This window comes from Pimephales promelas, chromosome 8, assembly GCF_988280905.1.
Source record: "Pimephales promelas chromosome 8, fPimPro1.hap1.1, whole genome shotgun sequence".
Lineage (NCBI taxonomy): Eukaryota > Metazoa > Chordata > Actinopteri > Cypriniformes > Leuciscidae > Pimephales > Pimephales promelas.
Genome location: NC_142776.1, coordinates 1,827,672 through 1,852,620, shown reverse-complemented (window position 1 = coordinate 1,852,620; position 24,949 = coordinate 1,827,672). Strand labels below are relative to the sequence as shown.

The following is a 24,949-nucleotide window of genomic DNA, read 5'->3' as shown; positions in this document are numbered from 1 at the left end:
AAGAATGAGAGAGATACTCTTTCGAAAATGTCAACAAAAAACTCCTTGTTTTGTGAATAATTATTTTGATAATTATTATTATTATTGTATACATCATATAAACGCTATAAAATTAAATAATAAATAAAAATAAACACACGCTCCCTCTAGCGGTTCTTCACTGACACTTGAGGAGCGGAACAAACTCACACGTCAACAGAGGGCGTGTCCTGAGACGAGTCCTAGCCTGTGATTGGATGCCATTTGATTGACGTGCTCACGTGGGCGTTAGAGTGCAGGAAGTTTCTAATGAATCGCTGTTGTGTTTTGAGGTAAGTGCGCTCGAATTAACTTATCATTTTACATGATAATATTGTAAAATGTGTTTGTTTATCAGTTTTTGCCATATAAAATGAGTTTGTTGTGTTTATAAACAGCTACGCTGTGTTTTTGTTCATTGTAAATTGTAACAACATCAGATGTTTTAGAGTCCCTGGATTGTTTACTTTAAGCTTTAGTGATTATATATAGAAACCTAAAGTCAGGAAATGTTCTAAAGACGACTTTATATGCGAGTTGTAAGAACAGTTTGTAAATGGTTTGACTTTGATGCTCGACAGTGGACACGGAGGCATACAAAATTGATTTATTGATCTGAAATTATTGATCTCTTTATTCTGGAAGTCATTTTGAGTTTTACAGAATCCGTTTAATCACGTTTAACGTCTAAAATATGGGGTTTCTTCTCATTTTTTAATGTGACGTAGTGTGGCGTACTGTTAAACTGCAACAGGATTCAATTATTCATTTACAGTCCTGCTCAAACATGATAGTTTTGTCTTGACTTGATAAACTTGCCACGACGGTTTTCTAAGTACGTACTTAAAACGTAAAAAAATTAAGTTCTTATACAGCAAGTATTATATGATCAAAAAAAATCACAGTTAAGACATTTATTTCAATAATCATAAATGTTTCTTGAGCAGCAAATCATCATATTAGAGTGATTTCTGAAGGGTCATGTGACACTGAAGACTGGAGTAATGATGCTGAAAATACAGCTTTCATCTCAGGAATAAATTACATTTTACTATATATTGACATAGAAACCACTTATTTTAAATTCTAATAATATTTCACAATATTACTGATTTTTTTATCAAATAAAAACAGCCTTGGTGAGCAAATGAGATTCTTTCAAAAACCTTTAAACATCTTTTGAATGGTAGTGTAAATTCAGTCATTTGGACAGAACTTATGTATCTAATTTTGACTCAATGTTATGCTTGATTACTTAAAATTAGTTTTGGATACAAATATAAATGATTAACTTTATTGTTTTGTGATATTTTTGCCATGCATACTGACCCAGGTATCTAACAGTGGTTAACAATTCTGGCCTAAATATTTTCAAAACTAAAGTTTTAATGACATTTCTACAAGGATGAGCATGTAAAGTTTACTCAAGGCAGCCGAGATGTACACATATATACTGAACGCACACAGGGTTTGAGGTATTCTCTGTTTAGAGGTCATAAGGTCATCCTGAAGATTGATAGACAGTCGCTCACTCACCCCTGTGCGAGTTTCGACATCAGTTCCTCCGGTCCGAGTCGAGTCGAGATTTATGTGACGTTGAGTGGATGAAGGTTTACATCAGTCTGTAAATTGAGAGCGTTGTCGGACAGAATTAGACAGCTCGTTTGTTCTCTCTCTCTCTCTCTCTCTCTCTCAAACACACAATTCCACACAATAGCAGATGAAACTGCTGGCATGGCTTTCATGCTCTCTCTCTCTCTCTCTCTCTCTCTCTCTCTCTCTCTCTCTCTCTCTCTCTCTCTCTCTCTCTCTCTCTCTCTCTCTCTCTCTCTCTCTCTCTCTCTCTGTGTGTGTGTGGGTGGTCTGTTTTCACGTTTAGCTGGTTTAATGTTGAAATAACAGTTTTAATGCTGTATGTGCAGCCGGGTCTGTGTGTGTGTTTGGGTGGGATGTGTTTTGTGTTGTGTGTGTGTGTGAGAGCGCATGAATGTACTGGGTCTCTCTCAGAACCACTAGTATTACCTTCTTTGTTCGTTCCACACACACACGGTTCACAGAGAGAGAGACAGAATAAAGGGCTTGAATTGAAGTAAAATAAGCTCTGCACACACTCCTCTGTGTGGATGATCTATCCAGATAGTTAGTGTTGAGCTCATCTGTAGGATGAAGGAGGTTTGTACTCCTCGATGGGTTCCCGGCTTTACAGGCCTTCATCATCATCATCATCTGTCGATCTGGGTATGTGCTCTTCATGGATGGTCAGAGCGGAAGATTTTGCTCTGTTAGTGTCGATTGATAATTCCCTCGAATTAAAAAAGCATTGTCAGGTCTGTTTTCAAAGTGATTTTTCTCTAATTATTGTGCAGGAATTTCATGTATGTCTTATTTGCTGTGATGAAACTGTATTTTTATGTCTTCATCAGACACAATCCAAACGCTGGACTGAGTGTGTGTTTGTTTGTCCCGGCTGAGACCTTATTATTAATAAAAAAGGTCAGGTTTGGTCTGGTCAGATCTTATTTGTTGTTTGTTGTACAAAGTTTTTTTTTTGTTTTTGTGTGACATTTTTCTCAAGCCTGACATATTATAGTGACTGATATGAGTTTTTTTTAAAGGAGTAGTTCACTTTTGAAAAAAACTTTTGCTGTTAATTTACTCACCCCCTTGCAAATTAAGGTTTTTGATGAAAACATTCCAGGATTTTTCTCCATATAATGGACTTCAATGGGGTCCAAACGGTTCAAGGTCCAAAAGACAGTTTCAGTGGAAACTGTTCAAAGGGCTTTAAATGATTCCAGACGATGAATAAGGGTCTTATCAAGCGAAACGATCGCTCATTTAATAAATAAATAACAAAGTTTAAGTTTTTTTTATAAGCTCAAATGATCGCCTTGCTCTGTTCTGTGATGCCCGTTCGTGACACTCCTGTTCGAACTCGTTCATAAAAATGAACGAATCTTTTTCCGAGTCATTTGGTTCATTCAATGAACGAAACTAATGAATTGACTCGAAAAAAGATTCGTTCATTTTGATGAACGAGTTCGAACAGGAGAGTCAGACAGAACGGGCATCACAGAACAGAGCAAGGCGAGCATTTGAGCTTATAAAACTTAAACTTTGTTATTTATTTATTAAATGAGCGATCGTTTCGCTTGACAAGACCCTTATTTATCGTCTGAAATCGTTTAAAGCCCTTTGAACAGTTTGCACTGAAACTGTCTTTTGGTTCCCATTGAAGTCCATTATATGGAGAAAAATCCTGGAATGTTTTCATCAAAAACCTTAATTTCTTTTCGACTGAAGAAAGAAAGACATGGACATCTTGGATGACATGCGGGTGAGTAAATTATCAGCAAACGTTTTTTTTTTTTTAAAGTGAACTACTCCTTTAATGCTTGAAAATCTCTGTACATCTCAGGCTCGTCCTCTGGCGTTTTGCTTGATTTATATAAAATACAAAAATGGATCAGAAAGATGTTTAACCAGCTGTTAAAGATGTCGTCCTCTGAGCTAAAGAGATTCAAGTGTTTCTTAATGTCAGCATCAAAACTCACTCTATTATCTTATTGTGAATTATTCATCAGTGCAGGGTTTTTCAAATAAAAACTTGCTCCATTGATAAAGTCCTGACATTGAAGAGATTAACGTATAACCAATTTACATGCACTTATTCTGTGTGGTAATATAAACGGCCTGACTCAGATTGTGAAGGCAATGCTTTCAGTTTTGGCGTGGCTTCAGATCTGCCAGCATGTCATGATCATAAAGTTGAGATGTTGCGCACTGTCAGACTCTTGCTCTGTGTGCAGAGGTCACAGTCGGATATTAAAGAGCAAAACATGAGCTGAGACTCACTCCTAATCTCTGTGTGTCTCTCTTCAGTCCCAGACCATGAACTACGTGGGTCAGCTGGCCGAGACGGTGTTTGTGACGGTGAAGGAGCTTTATCGCGGCCTGAACCCGGCCACGCTCACCGGTGGCATCGACGTGATCGTGGTCCGCCAGCCTGATGGCACTTACCAGTGTTCCCCGTTCCACGTCCGCTTCGGGAAACTGGGAGTCCTGCGGTCCAAAGAGAAAGTGGTGAGCTGGAGTCTGGAGTCACATCAGTGCAGATCTAATCGAATCTGTGTTTGCTTAAAGCTCAAAATATTCCTCTTTCTCAGAACTAACCAAACTTTAACACCAGAGAACCTTTTCTTAGCAGGAAATAGTTTTCAAGATGTGCAAGCGATTAGATGTGTGTTAAAAATAGTAAAAATTAACATTTCCATTTTGCTAGACAGTGATGACAGTCATATTTTAATGTAAAAACAGTGGCATTTCCTTTCATTTTAAATGAAACTATTATTTTTACAGGATATATAATGCCGGTTATATTTTCATTCAACAGTGGAATTTCATTTACCTTCATTTTTAATCTAATTAAACTCAATTTAAATCAACTTTAATTTATTTGCAGTCATACAGGTGAAACTCAAAAAATTAGAATATGGTGCAAAAGTTCATTTATTTCAGTAATTCAACTTTTGTTAGCAGGAAATAGTTTTCAAGATGTGCAAGTGATTAGATGTGTCTCAAAAATAGTAAAAATTAACTACCAATTATTATTTCCATTTTGCTAGACAGTGATGACAGTCATATTTTAATGTAAAAGCAGTGGCATTTCCTTTCATTTTAAATGAAACTACTATTTTTACAGGATATTTAATGCTGGTTATATTTTTATTCACCAGTGGAATTTCATTTACCTTCATTTTAATCTAATTAAACTCAATTTAAATCAACTTTAATTTATTTGCAGTCGTACAGGTGAAACTCAAAAAATTAAATTAGAATAAGGTGCAAAAGTTCATTTATTTCAGTAATTCAACTTAAAGGGTAAAACTAATATATTATATAGACTCATTACATGCAAAGTGAGATATTTCAAGCCTTTTTGACATTAGTTAAAGCTCAAAATATTCCTCTTTCTCAGAAGTAACCAAACTTTAACACCAGGGAACCTTTTGTTAGCAGGAAATAGTTTTCAAGATGTGCAAGCGATTAGATTAGTGTGTTAAAAATAGTAAAAATTAACATTTCCATTTTGCTAGACAGTGATGACAGTCATATTTTAATGTAAAAGCAGTGGCATTTCCTTTCATTTTAAATGAAACTATTATTTTTACAAGATATTTAATGCCAGTTATATTACATTTACCTTCATTTTTAATCTAATTAAACTCAATTTAAAGCAACTTTAATTTATTTGCAGTCATACAGGTCAAACTCGCAAAATTAGAATATCAGTCAAAACTTCATTTATTTCAGTAATTCAACTTAAAGGGTAAAACGAATATATTATATAGACTCATTACATGCAAAGTGAGATATTTCAAGCCTTTATTTGTTATAATTTTGATGATTATGCCTTACAGCTTATGAAAATTAGAATATTGTGAAAAGGTTTTCAGCTGTGAAAAGTCATAATCATCAAAATTATAACAAATAAAGGCTTGAAATATCTCACTTTGCATGTAATGAGTCTTAGTTTGCTTGTATTTTCAATTAAACTCAATTAAATCGAATGTAATTTGATTTAACATATTTTATATTTTACAGCTAATTTAATGCCATACATAAGTGCATTCAGTAATATTGTTTTGTAATATTTTACACCTTGTAGTATTTTTTATAGTGTGAAAAGGTGAAACTAATATATTATATAGACTCATTACATGCAAAGTGAGATATTTCAAGCCTTTATTTGTTATAATTTTGATGATTATGCCTTACAGCTTATGAAAATTAGAATATTGTGAAAATTTTCAGCTGTAAGTCATAATCATCAAAATTATAACAAATAAAGGTAATGAGTCATGTAATGAGTCTTTATAATATATTAGTTTCACCTTTTAAGTTGAATTACTGAAATAAATGAACTTTTGCACGATATTCTAATTATTTAGTTTGCTTGTATTTTCAATTAAACTCAATTAAATCGAATGTAATTTGATTTAATATATTTTATATTTTACAGCTAATTTAATGCCATGCATAAGTGCAGTAATATTCAGTAATATTTTTTTGTCCTTGCATTTTACACCTTGTAGTATTTTTTATAGTGTGCTAAAGCTTCTTGCACACATTTTGTAATGGCCTTTTCCACTATAACCATTAGAATTAAACATGTTTTTTTTTCTTTTTTGCATCCGTACCATACCTTTGGACTTCATTATGTAAATCATATGTTAATGAGCTCATAGATAATGTAAGAGGCTTCAGTATGTCTACATTGCGCATCATTTTATTTCAAAACAAGAGAAGAAAATCTGATTTCCCTCGTAATTGGTTGGTTTTCAAAATCCATATTGCTAAGTATTGCTCCAGGTCAGGTCACATGACGTAACCGCTGTGTTCGCCCATCCACAGGTGGATATCGAGATCAACGGGGAGCCTGTGAGCCTGCATATGAAGCTGGGAGATAATGGAGAGGCGTTCTTTGTGGAGGAGAGCGAGGATTTTGAGGTTTGTCCGGATGTCCGAGTTCACGAATCTCTCTCTAACGTTCTGCTGTGGTTTTCACGATTCTCTCTCCCCGTGTCCGTGTCAGACGATGGTTCCCGCTCATCTCTGCACCTCTCCCATCCCCACCGATGTTCTCGAAGTGTCCGAGACGACCGAGTCTTCCGTCACGTCTTCCTCCAGTCGACGCAGAAAACGCCGGCGTAAACGTGCTCGATCAGACAACCATCAGCGCGAGGACGACAGATCCTCCTCGGACGAGAAGGGAGAAGGGCTAGACCAGGATTTCCTCAAGGACGAGTCACTTTTGGCGGCCAGGTTAGATGTTTACTAAGCTGATTAACTTTTCCAGATGGTGGTTATTTCGTGAAGCTCTAGTTGCTCTAGTTACGCTAGTTTTAACATAAAGGAGTTACAACTTATGCACTAATTAAACTTAATAACTCTTAACTTTATTTTACTGTACATGCGCTTGCATGTACTGACGGTGTACTTATGAAAGTGAATTAATCGTAATAATAAATAAAGGTAATTTATACTTTTAAACAAAATAGTTTTGTTTGTATCAGTATTTATTAGGGCTGTCAAACGATTAATCGGATCCAAAATAAAAGTTTGTGTTTACATAATATATGTGTGTGGTGTGTATAATTATTTTGTATATATATAAATACACACACATGCTTGTATATATTTATGAAATATTTTTATGTAATGACTGTATATAGATTTATATATATATATATATATATATTTAAAAAAAATTCCTTAAATATACATGCATATGTGTGTGTGTTTATATATATATATATATACAAAATAATTACACACAGTGCACCCACATATATTATGTTAACACAAACTTTTATTTTGGATGCGATTAATCGTTTGACATCCCTAGTATTTATTAATTGATCCTTATTCATTTCAAATAGAATTTTACATTTTTTAATGTTATTTACATTGACAATGAGAACTGTCGAAAAGAAGTTAGATTGGTGACTGCTTATTGCATGAAGCTTTGATTATTTATCCATACTTAACTACTACCTAGTTTTAATGTGAATTGGCCCTAAGTTGCAACTTACACACCAATTAAACTTAAACTTAGCACTTTATGGAGGCACTTTATTTTACAGTGCATGTACTTACCTAAGAAAGTACTGTTAAATTTGTAAATTAATCGAAATAAATATCATGTTTTGTTTCTATCACTATTTATTTATTGATCCTTATTCATTTCAAATTGAATTTTTGAATGTTATTTATTTACATATGAAAAATACCTTAGTAGTATCGTATTTCAATGTATTTCAAGTTATTGGATCATTATGGATAAACTAAACATCTCATTACTTTTCTATGAGCTTGTGTTCTGGCTTAAAGTCGGCATGAAAGTTGTGCTCATCTTTTCTCTATTGTGTCGTATATCCGAGTGAAACGCTTCTGGAACAGGAACAAATGTGGGCGGGGCTTCAGTTTGTTTGTGAGGAATTGATTGGATGGTTGTGGTTTGCTATTGGCTGATCTTATGTGAGTGACAGGTTATAGCCCCGCCCTCGTCATCAGAGAAGATATTCTGATAATGATATGCATGGATAATTCATTTATATTCCATAAAAACAAAAATAATTGTCAGTTTTGATTTCATGGTGACTTTAAGTGCAAATGGCGCAACTAAATATAGTACAGAGTTACGGTGCAACCTCAGGAAGTTACAAATGGTTTTTGTTTTTACTCTCCACAGTAAGTCTATATACTTCTCGCTGTCAGAGGAACCCTACGAGGAATCGGGTGGCGCTCCGAGAGACGTTCATCCTCACTCTGAGGGAGAGTGTTCTGTTAGCGAGAGGTACGGATATATCCTTAACCGGTTTTGCTCGCTAGTCACTGTTTTCCAAAGTTACTAGCCACTTAAAATGTTTCACTGGCCACAATTATGACTTCGATATCATGACGAAAAAACTGCCATATGGATATTTGTAATATTATCCCATAATCTGGCAGCAGGTTTATTAGGTTGCTGTCACTTTAAGACCTGAACCACAGATCCATTACACTGTTACACGTGCGTTCTCTTTCTCAACTCTTTATGTTCACTTAAAACATAACTAAATGTGTTTATGTAAATACTGTGTGTATTTGACTGTAAGTGCAATAAGCAGCAAAAATTACTCAATTTAGAATCGAGAGGCGTATTTATGTGCGCACACTTTGGGTGTCTGTTGGGAATTAGTCAAATTCTGGTTATACAATAAAACATTGAGCATATAAAATGAAAGGATAAAAAGAAACCATGCAGTGTGCAAAATATAAACACATTAAACAGAATACAATTCAAAAAAAAGAACAACAAAACTCATTTAACAATATTCAACCGGAGCAAATGAATCGAGTGAGTAAGAGAGACGGGTTTGTGTGTCAGAGAGAGAGAGAGAGAGAGAGAGACACAATCTGGTATTGTGTGTCTATTCTGTGGAAAATTAGTATTGTAAGCGTTTCAGATATTTAATTATTGATTAGAGCCAGACCGATATATCGGCAGGCCGATATTATCGGCCGATATTAGGCATTTTGCAAACTATCGGTATCGGCAGTTATAATGGCCGATAAATTAATATTTAAAAAATAAAATAAAAACGGACGAAACGTGCTTGAACCATGTCATGAGTGTTGTATAGTTTGTCCACCAGAAGGCGCTCTACACCGTTCCTGTTGGCAACACTCGTTGAGTTGGGCATGATGCATACATTGCTTGTATAACAATTAAAAGATCATCCCCATCAGTTCTCTAAACTCAAATAAGCATGACAAAATTTGTGACTATCATGTCTAGTTTTGCTGCTGTTAAATAAGCCGAGAGTGAAGCGGAATTAGCTAGTAATCGTTACGTTACGTTGTTACCGTGTAGTCGACTAACTGTCCTTTTAACCTTTTGACGGGAAGTATTTCTTTAATAGCGCGTGACAGTTATAGCAATGAGACGTATCATCTCTCCTCGGCCTGTTATATTGAAAATGTATGTTTTACAATTTCCAGTATGACGTTATCCATTGCTAAATTATGGCTCATCATAGACTAGCGATCCACAAAGCTAGCTAATGCCACTATCATCAGTCTGTTCTGTTGTGACAATAAAAGAAACAAGTTTCTTTTTAAAATGCATTATCATATTATTTTAGTTAAAACTCATAAATAACTACAAATAACTAACGTTAGGGAAATCTGTTAATGTTATGTTGCGCGTTTCTGAAAAAAAAAATATATATATATATATTTGTATCGGTATTGGCCTTCAAAATCCTTTATCGGTCGGGCTCTATTATTGATACGCATCAAAAACCTGGTATATTTGACAATGCATTGCACTTAGTTTGTTATTATAGATGGCTTTTTAAAAGACTACATTTGAAAAATATATATATTATATATAAAATTCAACCCTGGCTAGTCGGAGTGACTGCCTTACACACCACTGCTGAAATACACACGCATCCGGTGGGCTGGCGGGTGTGAATGTCAAACATCTTCAAATGATGTGTTCACCATATTTGAACTTCCTCTTTTCATATGGTGAGTTTCTCTTTTGTCTCTGTCGGTAGTGTGTTCTACAGTCGGCCCTCCTCTCCGAAGAGTGACTCTGAGTTGTGCAAGCCGCAGGAGTCTTTAGGACCTCAGATGCAGTGGAACTGGGGCGCTTTTCCAAAGGTAACGTGCTGAATTAAACTACTGCATGCGTGAGGCTTTCATCGCAGATTAGAGCCCTTCAAAATGTCCGAATGTGTCGAAGCCAAGTGAGCTGACCCACAGTCAAACCAAAAATTATTCAGACACCATCATTTTTTATGTTTTTACTAGGGCTGTGCAAAAATTAATTGCGATTAATCACATCCAAAATAAAAGTCTGTGTTTACATAATATATTTGTGTGTGCTGTATATAATTATTTTGTGTATATAAATACACACACATGCTTGTATATATTTAAGAAAATGTGTTATTCATATATAAAATATTTATATTTATATAATATAGATTATGTATTTATATATATATATACAGAATTTAAGCGCAAATAATTCTTAAATATATACATGCATGCATAGGTATTTATATATACAAAATTATTATATACAGCACACACAAATATATTATGTAAACACAGACTTTCTAATTACTAATTACTAATCGCAATTACTTTTTGCACAGCCCTAGTTTTTACATCATCATACAGTGACTACCACTAAAATGTATACAAATTTGGGACCAAAAATGATTCGGACACTTTGATCTGACCATGTTTTCTTTAAAGGAACACTCTGACTTTTTTTGGACTTTAGCTTATTCACCGTATCCCCCAGAGTTAGATAAGTCCATACATGCCTTATTCATCTCTGTGCGTGCTGTAACTCTGTCTGACGCACCCACCGCTAGCCTAGCTTAGCACAAAGACTGGATGTAAATGGATACAGCTAGCATACTAATCCCAATAAGAGACAAAATAACACAAATATTTTCCGTTTTTTTGCTCGATGGTTTCGTTTTCGCCTCATACATGTGTTTACGCGGAAGTTCGACGTGGCTGAGCTGGCGAATAACACGTCATAACCAAACGTTATGTGATTGGCTTACGGGTAACCAATGATTTTATACTTAAGACAAAACTATGTAAACTATGCTTTTACTATCTAGTAATTGCTGACTCGATTCTTTCGAACTTTCTGCTCCTTACCACATGTGGTAATCACTCCACTCGAGTAGCAGTGCTTCGCCTTCTGAGAAGATAGTTCCCAATATATATATACGGTTAAAAGATATCTGTGTCTCATATGGCCTTGTTACTTGTACACTCTGTGACTATTCAAATCACAACATGTAAATAGGAAAATGTTTGCGTTATTTTGTCTCTTATTGGGATTAGTATGCTAGCTGTATCCATTTACATCCAGTCTTTGTGCTAAGCTAGGCTAGCGGTGGGTGCGTCAGACAGTTACAGCACGCACAGAGATGAAAAAGGCATGTATGGACTTGTCTAACTCTGGGGGATACGGTGAATAAGCTAAAGTCCAAAAAGTCGGAGTGTTCCTTTAATTGCTAATGCTCTTTTTACACACACACTGAACAACATGAAGCATTGCTTTATAATCGGTTGAGCTAAACTGGTATTATTTAATTGTGTAGTTAAATTTAACAGCTGACAGATATTCAACATAATTCATGTGTGAGAGTCGAACGGAAGGACGGACAAAACCAGTCGAATATCAAACCAGTTCTTGTTACCATTTTCTAAACTAGAGCGAATAAACTGTGATAATGTGAGAAATGTTGAAGGTGTCTGAATACATTTGGACAAGGCTGTTATAACACTTTCTGAGATGATTGCATGTGCATCTTTGTTTATGTAGGTGTGTCAGGCAGAGAGGGATGAATCCGATTCGCTGCCCTCCTCCATTACGCCCGCTGACCACTCCCACTTTCGTACCATCCATCGACAATCATCCTTCGACAGTGACAGCCCTGACTCTGTTGTGACTGTAGTGAGACCAGAACCTCAGATTGGTACGACCAGCCATGACCAAGTGGTTTCTTCATCCATTAAGGTCACCGAAACGGATTTAGTGACCTTTCAATCGGCAGACGACTCCTTGACCACACTGGAAAACATAGAGATTAGAGACTTAACATCTGAAACTGTTAGCGGCACAGACAATGGTACTAAAACGTATGATAAAACTAGCTCTGCCAATACAATCCACGGGACCAGTTCTGTCAACAATGCAGGTAATTCAGACGCTGTCATAGAAAGCCGACAGACGTGTGATCAGAATAACATCTCGGTTGTCTCAAAAATCCAAACCATTACCCATGTCACGTTCAGTGAGACTGAACCAAAGGTTTTAGAAGAAGAAACTGAAATGAACTCAATCACGTTTTTACCAAAACACCAAAGCTCAGCTGAAAAACTGACTCTCAGGACGGGAGACTCAGAGGAGGGGGCGGGATTCGAGACTTCACTGACCAATCAGGATGCTGACAACGCTAGAGTGACGGAGTCCATCGTCCAATCAGAGGATCAGACGGCTCTCGAGTCATCCTCTAAAGCCTCAGACCCTCAGGACAAGAGGAAAGGTAGTGGATTACATTGGGTGCTTCTCTATTCTTATTTGTGCATCCTCGTTTCTTTTCCTCGCTTCTCAGCTCCGCTCCTGTAGGACGCGAGCGAAGGCCGCAGGGAAAAGAAACGAGGACGGAGGAATCGAAGGATAGCTTATTTGTGTATTGGAATATTCTTGATCACACAGCGTCATCAGCAGCGCTCAAAGGATTTGCCCTTATGTTGTTGAAGTTTAGTTATTTATGAAATAATTATAATACATAAAAATAAAGAAAGATGCCCTGTTGAAATATGTAAGATGTGTGGTTTATATCACCTGCAGAGGTAAAGTATAAATTAAAATGATTGTGACCGCGGAGGGAGGAGGAATTTATGAGTGCTTCATGTTTAGTCGATAAAACTCCTCCCTCATGACTCCTCAGGAAGCCTCCTCGATCCTCGCTTCTCGATCCTCGCCCTCCTCTTGCCTCGATCCTCGCCTCCTTACTCCTCGATCCTCCCCCTCCTTACGCCTTGCCTCCATACTCCTCGATCCTCTCACTCCTCGATCCTCATCCCCTACCCCTCGATCCTCGCCTCGATCCTCGCCCCCCTACTCCTGGATCCTCCCCCTTCACACCTCAGTCCTTGCCTCCTTTCTCCTCGGTCCTCGCCCTCCTCACGCCTCGTTCCTCGTCTCCTCACGCCTCGATCCTCGTCTCCTCACGCCTCGATCCTCGTCTCCTCACGCCTCGATCCTCGTCTCCTCACGCCTCGATCCTCGTCTCCTCACGCCTCGATCCTCGCCTCCTTACTCCTCGATCCTCCCCCTCCTCATGCCTCGATCCTCGCCTCCTTACTCCTCGATCCTCCCCCTCCTCACACCTCAGTCCTTGCCTCCTTACTCCTCGGTCCTCGCCCTCCTCACGCCTTGATCCTCGCCTCCTCACGCCTCGATCCTCGCCCCTCCTACTCCTCGATTCTTCCCCTCCTCACACCTTAGTCCTTGCCTCCTTACTCCTCGGCCCTCGCCCTCCTCACGCCTCGATCCTCGCCTCCTCACGCCTCGATCCTCGCCTCATTACTACTTGATTCTTGCCCCTCCTACTCCTCAATCCTCGCCCTCCTCATGCCTTGAACCTTGCCTCACTCCTCAATCCTCCCCCTCCTCACGCCTCGATCCTCGTCTCCTCATGCCTCGATCCTCGCCTCATTACTACTTGATCCTCGCCCCTCCTACTCCTCAATCCTCGCCCTCCTCATGCCTTGAACCTTGCCTCACTCCTCAATCCTCCCCCTCCTCACGCCTCGATCCTCCCCCTCCTCACGCCTCGATCCTCGCCTCATTACTACTTGATTCTTGCCCCTCCTACTCCTCAATCCTCGCCCTCCTCATGCCTTGAACCTTGCCTCACTCCTCAATCCTCCCCCTCCTCACGCCTCGATCCTCCCCCTCCTCACGCCTCGATCCTCGCCTCATTACTACTTGATTCTTGCCCCTCCTACTCCTCAATCCTCGCCCTCCTCATGCCTTGAACCTTGCCTCACTCCTCAATCCTCCCCCTCCTCACGCCTCGATCCTCGTCTCCTCATGCCTCGATCCTCGCCTCATTACTACTTGATCCTCGCCCCTCCTACTCCTCAATCCTCGCCCTCCTCATGCCTTGAACCTTGCCTCACTCCTCAATCCTCCCCCTCCTCACGCCTCGATCCTCCCCCTCCTCACGCCTCGATCCTCGCCTCATTACTACTTGATTCTTGCCCCTCCTACTCCTCAATCCTCCCCCTCCTCACGCCTCGATCCTCGTCTCCTCATGCCTCGATCCTCGCCTCATTACTACTTGATCCTCGCCCCTCCTACTCCTCAATCCTCGCCCTCCTCATGCCTCGATCCTCGCCTCCTTACTCCTCGATCACCTCAGTACTTGCCTCCTTACTCCTCGGTCCTCGCCCTCCTCATGCCTCGAACCTCGCCTCACTCCTCGATCCTCCCCCTCATCATTCCCCGCCTCCTTACTCCTCAATCCTCCCCTTCCTCACTCCTCGATCCTCACCTCCTAGAACCTCGCCTCCTCGATCCTCACGCCTCGATCCTCGCCTCCTCACTCCTCGATCCTCTCCCTACTTACGCCTTGATCCTTATCTCCTCACGCCTCGATCCTCACCTCCTACTCCTCGATCCTCCCCCTCCTCAGGCCTCGATCCTCGGATATTGAGGGGATATTGAGAACCATTGTCTGTACTTATTCTGTGCTTGAAATTGGTGTGAAACATTTGACCTGTATGTGTTCTTCCTAGTCAAGCGGAGTCAACATTTGGGACCGTCTGATATCTATCTAGACGACCTCTTAAGTCTTAACCCTGAAGTCGCTGCCCTCTATTTCCCCAAGAGGTTAGAAGTTCAATTACCAACATGCATTACCGATTTGTTATAAATAAATAAAAATAAAATGTAATAATAATAACAACTTTTCAGAATTGCTCTACATCAAAGATGACCAATTATTAATATTGGGGGTCCGCTTTAAGAAAAAGTTATTTTAATGTGAATTTTGTGGACAGATCACTGTCTTTGATGGTTCTGTGTTGTTGATGACTTGATGATTATTTTAAATGTGGAGGATGAGTAGGTGTGTCCTCTGTAAATTCCTCTGTGTTTTCAGCGAGACAGAGTCGTCGGATCTGCGCCCGTCCCAACCGTCGGATCCGTCTCCTCCCTCGGGTCAGCTTTCCCCTCAGTCTCTGGGCAGCACCAACGCAGACAGCGGCACTGAGTATCTGTCCGACTCCACGACTGACACACTGGACGTCACCATGTCTCTGTGCGGGAGGGGAGACATCAGTCAGATCAGTAAAGGTACAGAACGACACAGACTTTTGTAGCTCCGCCCACTGTCAAGTCAAGTCAGGTCACATTTATTTATATTCCGCTTTTCACAATACAGATTGTATCAATGCAGCTTCACAGTGATAACATGAAAGTAGTACAACACAGATCAATAATATTGTTAAATATTAAATGTCAAATCTCATTGGTCCAAACTGCTGCTTCAAATAACCGTATGTTAAACTTTAAATGTATTCTGTAATTACAAATCATTGATATTATTAGCAAAACTAATAATAAATCCTAAATAAAATATTGTATATTTTGTTTTATTTCTGCTTTTTGAGAGAAAAACAAAAAAAAAGTAAAAATTTTAAATTCATCAAATATTATTATTACAATCATTAATAATAGTAACAATAGCAAAATATATTAATAAAAATAAAACAAAATAAAAATATTTATTTTATTGTATTTGATTGGTTTATTTCTGCTTTTTAACACAATAACTAAATAATTGTTACACTACAGCATTACAAATATAATATTTATTTATTATATTACTACTACTACTACTACTACTAACAATAATAATAAATACAATAAAATCTAAAATTATTTGGTTAAGTTTTTTTTATTAGTAAAAACAATATGTATTTTATATATTTATGCAAAGTTGTTTTGTGATCTATATAGTAACATATTTTCATCTTTCTTTTTAAACCACTGTTATTAAAATTATTGGTCCAAACTCATGCTTCAGATAGCCGTATATTAAACTTTAAATGTATTCTGATTGCCTGTGATTTTAGTGTTTTATGCACCATTTTATTTTCAGTGACAGAAAAAATGCTCAAATTTCTTTTTTAACTTTTTTTTTTGCATTTGTTGCAGAGAAGTTTACAGAGCATCTTGTCAAGTATCAAGACTTTGTCAACAACCCTGGAATAATTGAAGACCCAAACCTGGTCATCTGCATCAACTCAAAGTTCGCTACATTTTCAATTCAATTCAAGTTTTTGGTATAGTACTTTTCACAATACATATCGTTTCAAAGCAGCTTTAGGAAATGCTTGTTGCAATATAGTTAGTTAGTAAGAATCTGCGTGTTTCAGGGATGAAATATTAGTATTATTAACATACTAACAATTTTTCAAAGTAATATAGAAAGCCTAACTGTTGGTTGGTGCATTAACATTGAATTAAATTGAAGTGAACTATATTTCCAGTTTTATGCATTTAGACATGGCACAGTCAGATTTTATTTTGCTATGCAGTTTGATAATACTAATAGGGCTTTTGATTGGTTTCAGGTATTATAACTGGGCTGTTGCTGCTCCAATGATTCTGTCAGTTCAAGCTTTCCAGAAGACTTTACCAAAGGTAGGTTGGTGCTTGACCAGTGCTTAAATGATTAATCATTCAGGGATAATGACTTCTCTGTTGTTGTAGAGCACCATTGAGCAACTAGTCAAAGATAAGATGCCAAAGAAGTCAGGCCGCTGGTGGTTCTCCTGGAGGAGGAAAGAGTTGAACAATATTGCGGTAAAACCTGATTTCATGTTCAACAGAATCTATCAGTAAAGAACTGATGTTTAAATCTGAAACAAGCAACCCTGAGATGATTGTGCAATATCTGCTGACTGTAAATATCTCTTACCGCACATTTATTTTGAAAAACTTTCCATGTTAGGGAAACACAAAGGCCGACTCAGAAGGGAATCAGCTTGAAGCATCTCCCGCTGTCGCTGGACCCTCTTCCCTGAAGTAAGACGTGTGTTTGCATGCATGCAGAATATTAAATATGCATTCCACTTTTGACACAAATATTTGAGGATAAAATAATGGTCTATCCATGCACCAGTCAAAGCCACCAACAATGCATTAACCCTCTGGGGTTGTTCGGCCCAAATGGACCCGGAGAATTTAAATAAATATTTTTTTTAAATCACAGCTTCCTCGGAATGATCCGAAATTTGGTGACTTTGTTGGTACACAATTTAATTTAAATTTAAATTAGTCACACTTGGGGTGTTCGGGTCCAAATGGACCCACATGGAAAATGAATGGGAAATTGGCAAAAAGAGTTTTTTTGTGCGTACAATCTACAAATCAGCCACGATCTTGAAAAAAAGCACACAATAGTGAAGGGGTGAATTTATAAAACATCAAGAGTGCAAAACAGACACATCCACACACACACAATCACACTTTTATACACAAACACACCAAAAATTCAAAAATTCAGATTATACATGTGTTTTGCATTTTTAAAATGCTCAGTTTGTCCACCAGATGGCATCCATCTCATTTCAAAAATTGATTTTTTGAGGCCTAGGCTTGACTCTAAAATGAAATACAGCTTTAAAAAATATATTTTTTTAAAAATATTTTTTCTATTATGTTCAATGGGGGGAAATTTTGTCATAATTATTGCATTACTACTAATTATAATTTTTTTTTATTTTTGAAATTTTCTCAAAACACCAAAAAAGAAAAGAAAAAATATTATAAAAAATGAGTAAGAAAAAAAAAAAATCATGATTTTTTTTTTTTTTTTTTTTTTTTAAATATGAATCCCGGTCTTTGGGTCCCCTGAGTGTGACTCTGAAACGAACAACCCCAGAGGGTTAAAGTGTCTTGTTTGTGTCTCATATTAGACAAAAAATGATGCAAATGAGCAAAACAAGTTAATATCCAAACTTCATGCATCCACACCAACAGTTCTCAGTATAAAGTCCAAACAATACACGACAAATACAAATACAAACGCCTTTGTGCACCACTAAATGAAATGTTTGTATAACATTGCATATGTTTTGGTACAATCAGATAAATGTGCTTCCTCTTCTGCTCAGAGAGCTCTTAACCTTTGATATTCTGATAAACATGATGAAACTCAGCACTATTGGCTGACTGATGGAAATGTGCGTTGTTGCTTATTGCATCTTTGACAGTATAAAGTCAAGAATTGGTGTTTTTGCTTGTTTTGTTACGTGTGTGTGTGCACAGGAGTTCTGTTGAACTCTCGAGCGATGAGGATGGCTCTGTGTCCGTGATGAAGAAGGGTGAGATGATGCAGTGCATCAGTCTGATGTATCGCAAATCCCTCCGGCTGACGTCTGAACAGATCGTAAGAGCACATCATCATCGTTATCAATATCGGACGTTTGTGTGGAGCAACTGGGCTTTCTGCAGCTTGGAAATAAATTGAAACATTGCACCACAAAATCGGATAATGAATGTAGATAATACCATTCATGTTCATTTTCACGACTCTATTACAGTTATCTTTCTTTTGATGATCTTTAAGTGTAAAAAAAAGTCTCACCAAAGAGAGTTCTTCTCTATATCAGTGTTTGTTGAACTCCTGAAACACCTCCATTGTAGTCTTGAGTTTGAACACGTCACAATATTCCTCATTATAATAATTCATGCGCAGAATAAAGGGGCGGGGCCTGGTTGAGTTAGTCAGTAGTGTGTTAAACTGGCGGTTATGGTGAGAGCGGGACATTTCCCAAACACTCGACCAATCACAACACACTGATCCAGCTGACCAATCAGAGCACAGTGGGCTTTTCAGGAGGAGGGGCTTCACAGGAACTAAACAGAGCGTTACTGACAGACTGGGAAGAGAGGAGCCGCAACAATGGAGAAAAATAATGTGGTTTTGAACCTCTTTAATAAACTAGACATGTGTAAATATGAATTTGAGATTTGATTTATGTATTATGTGTGGCAGGAGAGTCTAAATCTGCGCGAAGGGGCCAATAATGTTGTGTTCAGTGTGACCACGCAGTACCAGGGCACCTGCCGCTGCGAAGCCGCCATTTACCTGTGGAACTACGATGACAAAATCATCATCTCAGACATCGATGGAACCATCACTAAGTGAGTCTGTGTGTTTGTCTGAGCCTTAAAGCACTATGTGGGACGTTATACTAAACAGTTGTTCACCTTTCTCACTCTATTAGGTCAGATGCGCTGGGTCACATCTTACCGCAGCTGGGGAAAGACTGGACTCATCATGGCATCGCTAAACTGTATCACAAAATACATCAGTAAGAAAAACACAAGGTTCAAATCACAAGTTTCTGGTTTCGACAAAACATTTGTGGTTCACTGTAATCATGTGCCATTTTTAGGATAGTTTTGATACAGACACTCTTTAAAGCAGGTAAAAAACATTCCCTGAGATGCACTGGAAATAAGGGCACGCCATTTAATGATTTATAATAATTGCATATACTATACAGTTCGGGTGCACTAATAAGCATTAATTCATGCTTAACTAATGCACAGATAATACTGAATTAATGTGTAACTAATGTAGGGCTGTATTCAACCAAAGAAATCCTTAGTCGACCAAAGTCGAGTCCTGCTCGACGATTAGTCGACAAAAAAAAAACAAAACAAAACAAAAAACGTGATATTTTGATTAAACATTTTTTAAACAATTGTCATTGAGCATTTATAAAACAACAACGAAAAAACATCACAAATAAATAAAACTATAATAATAATATAATTCTTTGAAAATTAAGTGATTTTTTAACTGCAAAAAGTGAAGAGCTCTGTCCTAGGTCTATAGTACAGTCCCAATCGCGCACCTGACCACACCACACGCTGCAAAAAATATAACTGCTATCTGCCACATAATGAAAAATCCCAACAAAAGCTCTCGTTTATACAGGCTTTATATTCTTCTTTACTTTCAAAGCTATGGGTTAACTTTAGTCCTGACGATCAAGGCGTTTTAAACAACACTCAAAAAAAAACAAATAACTTAAAAACAATCCTATAATAGGCTGTACCGCGTATAGGTTTATTTTCGTTTTGTTGCATTATTTAGGCTATTTTCAAATGCGTCAAGTGTACAAATAAAAACGAAAACATTAAGAAAACACAATCTATTGAGTCAGCATGATATAGCCGTTAAAAGGCTGCTCACGTCTTTTGCGCGCTCAAGTTCGATTTTAAATGTAGGCGCGCGACTTGCGCGCTCATAATGGCAACGCGATCGCCTCCCTCCACAGTCTTGTCGTCTTTGTTTTAAAATGCAGCCAGACAAAAGATTTATATTTCCTGGACATTTTGTCGACTAAAGCCAAAACAACCAGCGTTCTAACAGAATGAATACAGCATCCCTTACCGAGCGCGAGCAGCAGCGCAGCCAGCCACAGGTGCGGTTCCCGAGTGTATTATGTGTGTGCGCTAAACTGTGGCGCAGTTACAAAAATAGCCTAAATTAAAGCATTTTAAAGTTGGGGACAAAACATAGGCTAATTATATTTAGAATACAGTAATAAATAACTGATTATAAATGAATAAATATCAAGGAGTAAGTCATTGAAAAATTCCTTCTATTGGTAAAAAAAAAAAAAAAAATGCAACTGGTCGACCAATAAGAATGTCAGTCGACCACGACGGCATCGACCGATTAGTCGACTAAACGACTAAAGTTGACAGCCCTAAACTAATGATTACCACATTAGGAACTAATTAAGAGTCTGTAGGGTTCATGCATAAATTGTTATTAATTAAATACGTAAACGTGGATTAATTCTATAATAATTTATTTTTTTAACTAATAGTGTTAATTAATATGTTAATTACCAGAATGAGCCAAAGCCTTGTATTTCAACTTCCAGATAATATGACAGGTACACTAATATGCATTAATATATGATTAATTACTTCATTGTTAGTGCAAATTCATGTGAAAATTACTACAATTACTAAATGACTAGTTAATAATGATGTGCCCCAACAAGTAAAGTCATAACATAATGATACCTTTGCAAATCAATTAATTAACCCACTATGTCACTATGTTAAAGGAATTGTTGACTCTGAAATTGATTTTTGGTATGTTTTAGCTTACCTCAAGGGCATCCAAGATGTAGGTGTCTTTGTTTCCACAGTATTTTAAATTTTGATATTTTTAGGTCAAACCGTTCTTGTTTGTCAGTCATATAATGGAGGTCTATGGTCACCACCACGTGGCTGTGGTTACAAGAGGTAAAAACGATATAAACGCTGTTCGTTTTCTCACACAAACCGCTCGTTTCGTGTCTTAGGCCATCAATGTGTACTTACATTTACGAGTTATTAAATCATGTTTAATTTGGACATCTCTGTGCATGCTCTTTGAGGTGGTGACCATAGACCTCCATTATATGACTGACAGACAAGAACGGTTTGACCTAAAAATATCAAAATTGAAAATACTGTGGAAACAGTACATCTTGGTCTAACCCGTTCAGCTGTTTTTAAATATATGGTGTAAAATGCATACATTTATTTCTGCAATTGATATATTAATACTTTTATTCAGCAAGGATGCATTAAATTAATAAATTGACAGTAACTATAAAGTTCTGTTTCAAATAAAAGCTGTTTTTTTACTTTCTATTAAAAAAAAAGATTTCCACAAAAATCTGAAGCAGCACAATTGTTTTCAACATTGATAATAATCAGAAATGTTTCTTGAGCATCAGATCATATTAGAGTGATTTCTGAAGGTCATGTGACCCTGAAGACTGGAGTAATGATGCTGAAAATTCACTCAAATAAATTACATTTTACTATATATTCACATAAAAAACAAGCTATTTTACATTGTAATAATATTACACTGTTTTTACCGTATTTTTGATCATTAAAATAAAATTTTGATATTTTTGAAATATCAGAAGAGACATTTAAAAGTCTTTCGAACGCTCATCTCTGATTTGGTTCTTCTCTTGCAGGAACGGTTATAAGTTCCTGTACTGTTCGGCTCGAGCGATAGGCATGGCAGACATCACGAAGGGTTACTTACAGTGGGTCAATGATAGAGGAACGGTCCTGCCCAAAGGCCCAGTGCTACTGGCTCCCAGCAGCCTGTTTTCAGCCTTACACAGGTGAGCACGTGGACACGAGCCGTGTTAATGTTAAATGAAACAGAAGCTGTGCTCATCTTTTCTCTCTTGTGTCGTATATCGAGTGAAACACTTTCTGGAACAAGAACAAATGTGGGCGGGGCTTGATTTTGTCTGTGTCCGGTTGTGGTTTGCTAGTGGCTGATCTCATGTGAATGACAGGTTATAGCCCCGCCCTCGTCATCAGAGAAGAGGAAGATTAATCAATACACACCGCAATGTTCCATAAATGATCTCATGGTGATTTTATTGTAGTCTAATGTAGCCAGAGCCCTAAAGTCCACTTCCTGATCGCGGCACAGACGGCACTAAAGCTGAAAGCACCGTTAATGTAGTTGTTGTGTTTCTCAGGGAGGTGATTGAGAAGAAGCCGGAGGTGTTTAAGATCGCCTGTCTCACTGATATCAGGGATCTGTTCAGTCCCATCAGACATCCCTTCTACGCAGCCTTTGGCAACAGAACTAACGTGAGGCTTTCTGCAATGGTAGAAACACGGGCATCTCCAGGGAATATCACTGAGAGCCTGACCATGTTGTGTGTGTGTGTGTGTGTGTGTCTAGGATGCATACGCTTATAAGGAGGTTGGTGTGCCTGAAACTCACATATTCACTGTCAACCCGAAAGGAGAACTCATACAAGAAAAGACCAAAGGAAACAAATCCTCGTAGGTTACATCACTCTCTCTCTCTCACACACACACACACTATACTATGCTATACTTGTAACGACATTCCATAGGCGTAATGGTTTTTATACTGTACAAACTGTATATCATATGGTTTACACTAAACCCGACGCCTGGTTAGGGTTAGGGTTAGCTCATCCTGCCCGTCACACACACACACACACTAACCCGACCCCTAACCCTATCCATCACACACACACACACACACTCTAATCCGACCCCTACCCTAACCCTATCCATCACACACACACACACACACACACACACACTCTAATCCGACCCCTACCCTAACCCTATCCATCACACACACACACACACACACACACACACTCTAATCCGACCCCTACCCTAACCCTATCCATCACACACACACACACACACACACACTAACCCTAACCATCACACACACACACTAACCCTAACCCTACCCATCACACACACACACTAACCCTACCCTACCCATCACACACACTCTAACCTTACCCCTAAACCTACCCATCACACACACACACACTAACCCTACCCTACCCATCACACACACTCTAATCTGACCCCTAAACCTACCCATCACACACACACACACACACACACAAACACACACTAACCCTACCCTACCCATCACACACACTCTAATCTGACCCCTAAACCTACCCATCACACACACACACACACTAACCCTACCCTACCCATCACACACACTCTAATCTGACCCCTAACCCTATCCATCACACACACACACTTACTCTAATCCGACCCCTAACCCTACTCATCACACACACACACACATACACACACACCAACCCTAACCCTACCCTCCCCATCACACACACTCTAATCTGACCCCTAACCCTATCCATCACACACACACACACTTTAATCCGACCCCTAAATCTACCCATGACACACACACACAGTGAAATGTCATTATATTCATTTCTGTCCTCATAAATAAACAAAGACATACACACTTACTCACTTCTATTTTCATTGCTAACATTGACATATAAAGAAAATGAAATAATTTAGTTTGACTGGCTTTGTGTGTGTGTGTGTGTGTGTGTTTCAGCTACTCTCATCTCAGTGAGATGGTGGATCACTTCTTCCCTTTCTTCAGTAAAGACTCATCCACATCCTTCACCTGTCCTGAGTTCAGCCATTTCTCGTTCTGGAGGGAGCCGTTGCCTCTGCTGGATCTCCACGATCTGATGTAGTCTGCTCTAATCTCTCAGTGACCATCTTACACCTCCTTCTCAACACTTCTCCTTTATATAGAGCCCAATGTGTCTGTGCATTTACAGCCAAACCTAATGTAGCAGTTCAACTGGAGATGTACACACACACACACACACACACAAGTCTATATTAGTGATACTATAACACTACACTGAGCAGCTCTTCCTGATCAGAAATCCTCTTTTGACCCCACAGATGGAAAGAAAACGCATGAACTTGTGTTAAAGCCGCTGTGTGCCTTCACTATTACTATAACACTGAGCTGGGATTCTCATGTTCATTTCAACTTCTCCACCAAATAATGGCCTATATGTCACTTTCAAGGGTTTTTAATTGTATATTTTAACTTTTTGTTTTTTTTTACACATATTTGAGTGGGTAAAACTTTGTTTTATCAGCAAATACTTTATACAACTAAATTGTATTTCTATTTATTTTCAGCATTCAAATTGAGCAAAGACAATCTACATATGTGTATTTGACTTCCATTTATTGTATTTAAAAGAACTTTGAAACAATAAAAACACTGAGTGACACTTGACACTTCGCTTGTCTGGACTTTCAGGAATATAGTTAGTGGTGTTTTCCATAGTAACCCTTATTTCCTGATAGTTCAGCATGGAGACACACACCTTTGACATGCTGATTTCAGGAACTGTGACA

The 24,949-nt window shown here is 38.2% G+C and overlaps 1 protein-coding gene across 2 annotated transcripts; it reads left to right on the top strand.

Moving 5' to 3' along the window:
- The first annotated feature begins 169 nt into the window (after window positions 1-169).
- Window positions 170-24,827, top strand: LOC120467924 (zgc:123305). Of its 2 annotated transcripts, XM_039656522.2 has the most exons (20): window positions 170-311; window positions 3,901-4,101; window positions 6,433-6,528; window positions 6,614-6,843; window positions 8,273-8,377; window positions 10,128-10,233; window positions 11,930-12,653; window positions 14,917-15,010; window positions 15,282-15,475; window positions 16,340-16,433; window positions 16,759-16,828; window positions 16,898-16,990; window positions 17,139-17,212; window positions 18,458-18,578; window positions 19,188-19,336; window positions 19,420-19,506; window positions 22,198-22,350; window positions 22,720-22,834; window positions 22,929-23,032; window positions 24,120-24,827. In XM_039656522.2, exons 2-20 carry the CDS (start codon window positions 3,910-3,912, stop codon window positions 24,262-24,264), a joined length of 2,946 nt encoding a protein of 981 aa, XP_039512456.2. In that variant the 5' UTR covers window positions 170-311; window positions 3,901-3,909; the 3' UTR covers window positions 24,265-24,827. The 2 variants fall into 2 exon arrangements, with proteins under 2 accessions (XP_039512456.2, XP_088989827.1); XM_089133701.1 differs by lacking the exons at window positions 22,720-22,834; window positions 22,929-23,032; window positions 24,120-24,827 and having other exon boundaries at window positions 19,420-19,522; window positions 22,198-22,333.
- Window positions 24,828-24,949: the final 122 nt, after the last annotated feature.

Coding starts and splice junctions, on each gene's coding strand:
- LOC120467924 (XM_039656522.2), top strand. CDS start 3,910: ATGAACTACGTGGGTCAGCTGGCCGAGACGGTGTTTGTGACGGTGAAG. Junction 18,579..19,187: donor GGCTGACGTCTGAACAGATC/GTAAGAGCACAT, acceptor TATGTGTGGCAG/GAGAGTCTAAATCTGCGCGA. Junction 22,351..22,719: donor CTGTTTTCAGCCTTACACAG/GTGAGCACGTGG, acceptor TGTGTTTCTCAG/GGAGGTGATTGAGAAGAAGC.